Below are 9,403 nucleotides of genomic sequence, written 5' to 3'. Positions count from 1 at the left end.
TTATGGAGACACATAAATAGAGAAATACGGTAAACATTCAATGAAAAGAAATTATATTTCATGATATAAATAAGGGTAAAACACTCAAAATTCTTCCTAATAAGTATTTTCTTAGGAAACGTGTAAAAAATAAACACGACAAATAGTTTGAGACGATCAAAGTAATAAGTTAAGCCCGTACTCGTAAAAAGGGGCGGTTCAAACACTTTAATGGTGTAAAGCCGAAAATTAATCGAAGGTTTTCAACTTTTGAAAAATAATAATACTGTTCTTTTATAAAAAAAATAATTGAAGTCTATTCTTCTAAATTTTTTTTTAGAATACAAAGTTGCTAATATATTTCTTAAAAAGTTATGCAAAGTTATTTTTTTCTTTCATATGGTTTACTTTTTAATAAATACTACTCTCCAATTTCAATTTGCTTATCTGATTTTTTGACTTCATATGATATTTGAAGTTAAATAAAAAAATATTAAATCTTATAATTCTAAACTAAAAATTGAAATAAATAATACAAATTTTTATTGTTAAAAATACTTATAATAATAATATATTTTGTCTAAAATATAAGCCCATCAAATTTTAAGGCATTTGTACGACTCGTCGTGCATTGACGAAGTCTTTGATTTGTATGCAGTCAATTGCAACTTGAATTATGAATTTAATATGTGCAGATAAATATTTCACATTAATATATAATTGAAAAATATAAGAAGCTAAATATAGTGTTAAGAATATTGTTAATTGAGTGAGACTTTTTGGAAGAAAATAATACTATCACACAATATTAAAATTTTTCTTCCTGGAAGCGTCACCCAGCACAATTATTTACTTCATCCCGTGATTATCTCTACATGGCTTGAAAATTTCTTCCTAGGAGTTGATGTCTGGTATTTGTGTTGAGTATCGATAAAGTCGAATTCGTGCTTAAAAATTTCCTCTGATTGAGAAAATAAGGATCTATTTCTTTTATCTCAATTTATGTGATGTTGTTATCTCCCTTTTAATTAGTCACATTTCAAAAAAGAATGATATTTTTTCTATATAAGATAACACACTTCAACTTTAATTTAAAATAGTAATTTTTTCTTAATAAAATAATTTAAATTACATAAATTATGTCATATTTTAACGACGTAAATTTCAAAAGATTCCCTTTTTTTTTTAAATTCCGTACCTGTTAAATATTATCACATAAATTGAAACGATTTCAGACTTTTCCAATGTATCAACTGGAAGTCTTGATAGTTTTCTGCATTGATAGTTCTCCTAAAATAATTAACTTTGAAGCCCCACAATCACCTTTTCATTATTCCAATGTAATATTTTATTATTCATATATGTGATTAATGTACAAGGTGCCATACTCCTATATAAACTGTCCAATAACTTGTAATAATATCAAATTAAAAAAAAGTCCCAAATATGGGCTATTTGAGATCTTCTTTTGTTTTCTTCCTTCTTTCTTTTGTGACTTATACTTATGCTACCACTTTTGAGGTTCTAAACAACTGTCCATTCACCGTCTGGGCGGCGTCGACCCCGATAGGCGGTGGCCGACGTCTTGATCAAGGCCAGACTTGGGTCATCGATGCACCGAGGGGCACTAAGATAGCACGTATATGGGGTCGTACTAATTGCAATTTCAATGGTGCTGGTAGAGGTTCTTGCCAGACCGGAGATTGTGGTGGGGTCCTGCACTGTACTGGGTGGGGCAAATCCCCAAACACCCTAGCTGAATATGCTTTGGACCAATTCAACAACCAAGATTTCTGGGACATTTCTTTGGTTGACGGATTCAATATACCGATGACTTTTGCCCCAACCAATCCCAGTGGAGGAAAATGCCATGCAATTCATTGTACGGCTAATATAAACGGTGAATGCCTTGGTCCACTTAGGGTACCTGGAGGATGCAATAACCCTTGTACCACGTTCGGAGGACAACAATATTGTTGTACCCAAGGTCCATGTGGTCCTACAGATTTCTCGAGATTTTTCAAACAAAGATGCCCTAATGCGTATAGCTACCCACAAGATGATCGTACTAGCACATTCACTTGCCCTAGTGGTAGTACAAATTATAGGGTTGTTTTTTGCCCATAATTAATGCCGCAATAAAACATATTTTGCTGCAAATGGTATGAAAAAACCACCAAAACAATAAGTATCTTAAAAGGTTTGCTAAACTATGTTGCCTTAATGTGATAATAATCTCCTACGTGTGTAATGTATATCTCCCTTCAACTAATATAGTTTTATCATAATGAATAAATAATAGTAATATCGTACTACTTTTACGTCAATGACCTGGTTAACACATACCTAGACTCTGGGGCGGAGCCACCTTGTACTGAGGGGGTTCATCCGAACCCCCTTCGGCGAAAAATTATATTATTTATACATGGTTAAAATAATTTTTTATGTATATAATGTAGATGCCGAACCCCCTTCGGCTACTTCGTGTGTCTATTTCTCAGATTTTGAATCCCCTTATTGAAAATTCTGGCTCCGCCACTCACTCCTAGAGCTAGTAAATTGGAAGGTTCGTAACTCGTATCGGATATGATCCAGGTGTTTATTGATTGGTTCAGTTCGATGTTGTCTATTTTTAGTTAAATTATCGATTTTGATTTATAACACGATAAATCGATAGTCAAAACGTTAACCAATGAACCAACAATCCCGTTTTCTTAATTTCATTGGCAGTTTTTTTTTAATTAACTTTAAATCTCCAGAAATTAACAAATTAATCATTATTGCAGTTTGGTAATTTAGATTAAATGACATGAGTATATAATATAATATAGCCATAATTAATATCATGATTTCATGTGATGATTTTTCTCTATTGTTCCTTCAATATGATGTCTTACACTCAACAAATATATAAGTGGCTTGCAAATTTCTTCCTTATAGGAATTTTCCTTATAATCATTCCATTCATTTAATTCTTTATTGAAAGAGTCACAATTTTCCACAATTTATGTAGTGGAAGTTTTAAGATGATATATTTTTCTTAGAAAAATTTAAGAGATTTTGATAAGTTTATAAGTTGTTTAAACGGATTTATAAGTACCTTTTAACTTAGGGAAAAGACATAAATTTACTCTTCAACTTGTCTCGAAAAGTCAGTTACACGCTTAAATTAATATAGTGACCTATTACACACCTCTGCTACTAAATATTGAATTTTTTTACCCCCTAAGGCGTGTAGCACTACTCTCACAATGGGAGGTGTATCACATGCACTGCGCCACATCAATGCCATGTCACTGCCACATCAGATGTCATGTCAAATTTTGACTAAAATTCTCCATATCATTCAATTGTTTCTTCAAAAAATGAACATCACCATGAAACCACTACCATTGCCGCCATATTACTACCAAATCTATATATTTCACCATGAAAATCAAAATAGTCACCATAAATTTCACCACCTACGATCAAATTCACCATCGAAATCATACTATCACAATTATCCCCACAAAAATTAGAAAGATCCACAACAAAATTAAATTTGACACCCATAAACAAACTCATCACCAAAACTACATCATCACCGTCAAAAGGTACAAACCCACCACCAAATATCACTATCACCATTGTCAATATCGATTTTTTCTTCTCCACAACCTTCAATTCCCGTTTCTTTGTCACCCCACGCCAACAAATCCATCATTATATTTTATTTTTTTAACTTAATCATCAATTTTATCAACCACCAACAAAGCCGAAGAGAAAAATCAAATATAATGAAAATGGTGAAATCAAATAAGCATTAAAATAGGATATGATGGGGGGTGGGGGTCGGGGAGAGGATTTTGGTGGAGGTATAGTGGAGTGGATGGAAATTGGGTATGAACAAAAATAAAGAAGAATAAGAAGATGGTTGCCTCGGAAGAGGAAGAAGAAGATCCGGCGTTGGGAGGAGGGTGGAGAGTGGGGTAGGGTGATAGTAAAAAATAAGATTTTAATTTATTTTTTTACTTTATTTACTGTTAAACGCGCTTTTCTTTTTTTCTTTTTTTTTGCCACGTCAGTTTTAGGGGGTAAAAAAATTCATTTTTAAATAGTAAAAGTGTGTAATAGATCGTCATGATAGTTTAAGCATGTAACTGACTTTTCGAGATAAGTTTAAGGGTGAATTTATGACTTTTCCCTTTAACTTATCTACTCAATATATGATAACATCCAAAGTACTTATATATATATATATATATATATATATATGTCTAAAATCACATGATTTTAAAGTTTATTATAAGCAATTTATGTTTGACAATTGTTTTTTACTATTTTATCCTTTAAAATTAAAAATACCAAATTTGCTACTTCTACTATCACTATGATCATATAGTTTCTACTCCAATACCTTTTTTTTAACCACATTGCCCCAAATTCTTCTCTATAAATACCATTTTTTTTTCTCATCACACAAAACACATAAAAAGGCTAAGTAACCATTTTCATTTTTAAAAAAAATGTTCATTTTCATTTTTCAAGTCCCTGTTTATTTTTCCTCTTGTTCTCTTTGTTCATTTTCTCCTCTTCACTCACTCTAAGGCAGCTATATTCGAAATTTGAAACAATTATCCTTGCACTGTTTGAGCTGCATTCGTGCCAATAAGTGTGGTGTCCAGCTCAACCCTAACTCCAACTGGACAATCTATGTTCCACCTGGCACGTCACGAGCCCGTGTTTGGCCCAAATCGGTTGCAATTTCGATGATTCGGGCCGTGGCAAGTGTCAGACTGGAGATTGCAATGGTTTACTCCATTGTGAATCTTATGGGCTACCACCAAACTCTTTGGCCGTATATTCCCAAAATCAAGACAACAATCTTGATTTTTTCGATGTCTCTTTTATCGCTGGATTCAACGTGCCAATAGAATTTAGCCCTATATCGAATGGGTGCACCTGTGGCATTAGGTGTAGTGTGGATATTAACATGACATGTCCATGTGTGCTGAAAACTCGCGGAGGATGTAANGATTTTTTCGATGTCTCTTTTATCGCTGGATTCAACGTGCCAATAGAATTTAGCCCTATATCGAATGGGTGCACCCGTGGCATTAGGTGTAGTGTGGATATTAATGTGAACACCTAATTTTTGACGTGTTTATTTTACTCCTATAACATATATATAAATATATATATATATATATATATATATTCTCATATTTTTTGTTTTGTATTTTGGGTAGTTTGTCTTTGTTTATATTGTTTTTTTTATTGGCCCAAATGACCCAATTTTTGATTGAATTGGGTTGATTTAGACCAAATTCTGATGGCCCAATCAATTCTGACCCAGTCCAATAGAAATGGTCAAGATTAAATCTCAACCATCCATGATTTTTTGATCCAAGGGTATGGGACCCTACCAACAATACAAAATCCCAAAATCAAATTTTTATTGCCATTTGATTTTTATTTTCTCTTCTCCCATTTGCTTCCACCAACCTCCGGCCGGCCACCACCACCGCCGCCACTACCACCGGCGGCCACCACCCCTTGGCCGGAAAAATCTTTAAATTTTTACCACTTCTTCCTTTCATCCTCCTCTACATAAATCCGCAAACCATTCATTCCTATTCATAGCCAAACTCCGTAGATCTAAGAAAAACCAAACATAAATTTTCACCTTTTTCTTTAGATTTACGAAATTTCGGCCATTCCCATCCTATATCCTTTACATAAAAGTGTAGAGCTCTTCAAGGGCTATCCTTTGATGTAAAGTATATGTCCAAATCCGTCAAAAAAATTTCCGGTGAAATTTTCCGGCGACCCCAATCGTCTGAAAATTTATGTCTACCATTCCCCCCTCTCGTCCTCTATCCAAATCCGTCATTATCACATTTTTTAAACCACATAAGTTGTTTTGATGCCGGATTTGTACTGTTTTGTTAGTGATCTTCAAGTTCATATTTAAGTTGTTGCTTGAGTTTTATTATTATTTTTTTAATTTTGTTTTTATTTCTTATTTTTATTTTTCTGCCTTATTTGTTGTGTTTGATCTTCAAAATAGTTTACATGTTTAGATTTTGTGTTAGTGGACTGATCTTGTTCTGATTTTTGGGCCTATTTTAAAATTTTCAGATGGCCCATTTAGCTATTACTCAATTAATGAGTTGAAACTATTAATTTTTCAACCGGGTGTTAAAAAAACGTCTTCAATGAAGAAGATGAAATTTTGAATTTTGAAATCCTGAAACTGTCCCCTATTAGGATATGGAATGATGATGATCAGTTAGGCGTTAATCTAGGAAAATAATATAACAATAATAAATTTTACGTTATTTGTTCCTTTTTTAGTGCAACAACATTTTGTTACAATGTATATTTTATAATGTATCTGTACTGTACCTATGTATCCGATTTTCTCAATTTTCAAGGGATTTTTGTAATATTGGAATTATTAGGGAGAGAATGTAATTTAGATCTTAGACTATGGGATTCCTTTAATTTTTACTAAAAGAAATGGGTCATCCAAAATGACATTTTTGGGCCTATTTTTAAAATTTTCAGATGGCCCATTTAGCTATTACTCAATTAATGAGTAAAAGAAATGGGTCATCCAAAATGACATTTTTGGGCCTATTCTAAATTTTCAGATGACCCATTTAGCTATTATTCAATTAATGAATAAAAGAAATGGGTCATCTAAAAGGGCAATGTAGTCTTTTAATTAATTTTATCTTGAAATAAAAGAAAAAGAAAAAAGAAAAAAGGGAAATTCCACTGGTCATCTTGGGTTGCACCTTGGGAAAACAAAGAGTCCAATGCATGCATTGGCTCTTGAGTTTTCAAGAAGAGTGGGGGGTTTAATGCTCCACCCCTATTTAAACCCCATTCTTCTTTCATTTCAGGGGGAAGAAAGAAAAAAAAAAAGAGAAAGAACAAGAACAGAAAATTAGAAGAGGAAAATCATTACTTCTAAAAAGAAAAAATATATATATATATATTTCATCTTGGGTGGTCTTTTGGGAGTGGAATTGAGTTTTTGCTTTCATCATTGTTTTGTCATATCATCTCTTTAGATATATTTCTTTCCTTACACTTTGCAATGTAACTTCAAAAATAATGAAGCATGTTTATATTTTTGATTTAATTATTATGTTTAGTTTATTCGAATTAGTTAAATATGTTATGATACTTAATATGATTATATTTCATTGTTATTGTATATTTGTGTTTTATTATTAAACTAAGTGTTAATTATATCTTATCATTATGAAATGATACATAACTTTATTGGAATTAGTTAAATGATAATCTTGTTGTTATTATATATTTGTGTTCTATTATTAAACTAGGTGTGAATTTTATATTTATCATTATGAAGTTGATACATAGCCCATACTTTTTGCTAAAAAAAAAACAACAATCTCAAAGTCTTTTTTTTAATTTTTAGTTTCTGGTCATTCTAAGAAAAGAAAAAAAAGAGGCTGTTAAAAAAAAAAAAAAAAAAAAAAAAACTAAATCTGGTCATTTTTGCAAAAAATGTAAATCTGGCCATTTTTGCAAAAAGTGTAAATCTGGCCATTTTTGCAAAAAGTGTAAATCTGGCCATTTTTGTAAAAAATGTAAATCTGGTCATTTTGCAAAAAATAATGTAAATTTGAACATTTCATAAATTCAGTTTTTTTTCTCTTAAATAAATACATAAAATGGTTATTGAAACGAAATACAAAATCGGCTACTTTGATTAGCAATTTAACTTTTAGATACAATAGGCTATTTTGCAATTTTCTTTCAAAAGAAAACATATGACCATTTTATGAAAAACTAATTTTTTTATGAAAGTGGTCATATTTCTGAAATTATATCAATATAAAATTTTTAGTACATCACTAGTTGTTTAAAAGGGGCCTAGTCATTATTTTTTTTAAAAAAAAAAAGAAAAAAAACTTTTTTTTCTTTTTGTTGTTATCATCAAGTAGTGACACTTAATATATTTATTTTATTTTATTTCATTTTAAAAAAAAAAAAAATCTTTGTTCAAGTCTATATGTTGCAACAAGTTCTTTTTTTTCTTTTCTCATTGTTAAATAAAATTTGAGCCATGAATTATCCATTTTTTTTTAGAAAAAAAATAAAATAAACTTTAAATACCACCATGTGTTCGGTTACGATCCTTGGTGTGTATTTATTTCTAAAAAGGGTGATCTTGTGTGCGGTTACGCTCCTAGGTCAATCATTTTTTATAAAAATAAAAAAATAAAAAAAATTAATAACTAACACAAATTTATTCTTTTATCCAAAAATTATTTTAGCCAAACATGAGTTGATAAAGCGACCGTGCTAGAACCACGGGACTTGGGGGGTGCCTCACACCTTCCCTCCGGTCAATAGAATTCCTTACCCAATCTCTGTTTTTCGTAGACCAAAATAAAAAGATTTTTTTTTAGGAATTACTAGGTGACTTGGAACACCTAAAAAACTCATTTTCAAGTGGTGACTCTTCTTTAGTTTTATATTTTTTTTAAAAAAAAAAACCCCGTCATACTCCATTTTCTATTGTAAAAAAGAGAAGTGGTGTGACAATTAACATGATATGTCCATGTGTGCTGAAAACTCGCGGAGGATGTAACAATCCTTTTACAATTTTTAAGACCGATCAATATTGTTGTTATTCTGGTAAATGTGGTCTAACAATATATTCAAGTGTTTTTAAGGAAAGATGTTATATGCTTATAGTTACCCTAATGATGATAAAACAAGCATTTTTACTTGTCCTAGAGGAACTAACTATGAAGTTGTTTTTTCCACATAAATTTACCAATAAAGAATATTTTTGTTGCTACATATTGATATGAAAAATTACCAAAATAATATTGATGATAAGTTTGTATATATGTTTGTGGAATATATACAGACCCTTCAACTTAAATGTTTTTATAATGAAATATAATATAAGGTCAGTCTGTGTAACGACCTGTTCCCATCATTATAGAAAAGCTAACGGGGGAAAATTTGGGGCCGAAAAACTTTTTCGTAGTATTTGGATTTTTCCAACCTAGTCCAGATTTGGACGAAATCGGAGTCTTTAAGGTGTAGGGAAATCTGGTAACAATCGGGTGAATTATTTATGATTTTGATTACATGAGCAGTTAGATAACTCGTTAAGGAACCCATATGACTTTACGAAATTGAATTCGGGTGATTAGAACTCCCGAGATCGATCTTAGCGTGAAGGGTATTTTCTGAGCGTCGTGGGTTAGAGGTGTGTTGTGAAATGGGAATTTTGGAATTCTTTAAATAGCTCTATGTTTCGTGCAACCCACTTTGGCGGGGCTGCTACAGCGGGATGAGGGCCACTGTGGCGGGTTCCACGCGACTTAAGGTCGTTAATAAACCCTTAAACAATCTTATTTGGCACTTTTCGATTTTTAGAGCT

The 9,403-nt window shown here is 31.6% G+C and overlaps 1 protein-coding gene and 1 pseudogene across 1 annotated transcript; both read left to right on the top strand.

Moving 5' to 3' along the window:
- The first annotated feature begins 1,414 nt into the window (after positions 1-1,414).
- On the top strand, positions 1,415-2,300 carry LOC125850574 (osmotin-like protein OSML13). Its single transcript, XM_049530450.1, has one exon. It carries the CDS (start codon positions 1,426-1,428, stop codon positions 2,104-2,106), a length of 681 nt encoding a protein of 226 aa, XP_049386407.1. The 5' UTR covers positions 1,415-1,425; the 3' UTR covers positions 2,107-2,300.
- Positions 2,301-3,891: 1,591 nt separating this feature from the next.
- On the top strand, positions 3,892-8,779 carry LOC125850573 (protein P21-like; annotated as a pseudogene).
- The last annotated feature ends 624 nt before the right edge of the window (positions 8,780-9,403 follow it).

This window comes from Solanum stenotomum, unplaced genomic scaffold (assembly GCF_019186545.1).
Source record: "Solanum stenotomum isolate F172 unplaced genomic scaffold, ASM1918654v1 scaffold17773, whole genome shotgun sequence".
NCBI lineage: Eukaryota > Viridiplantae > Streptophyta > Magnoliopsida > Solanales > Solanaceae > Solanum > Solanum stenotomum.
This window is presented reverse-complemented; position numbering and strand designations above follow the sequence as displayed.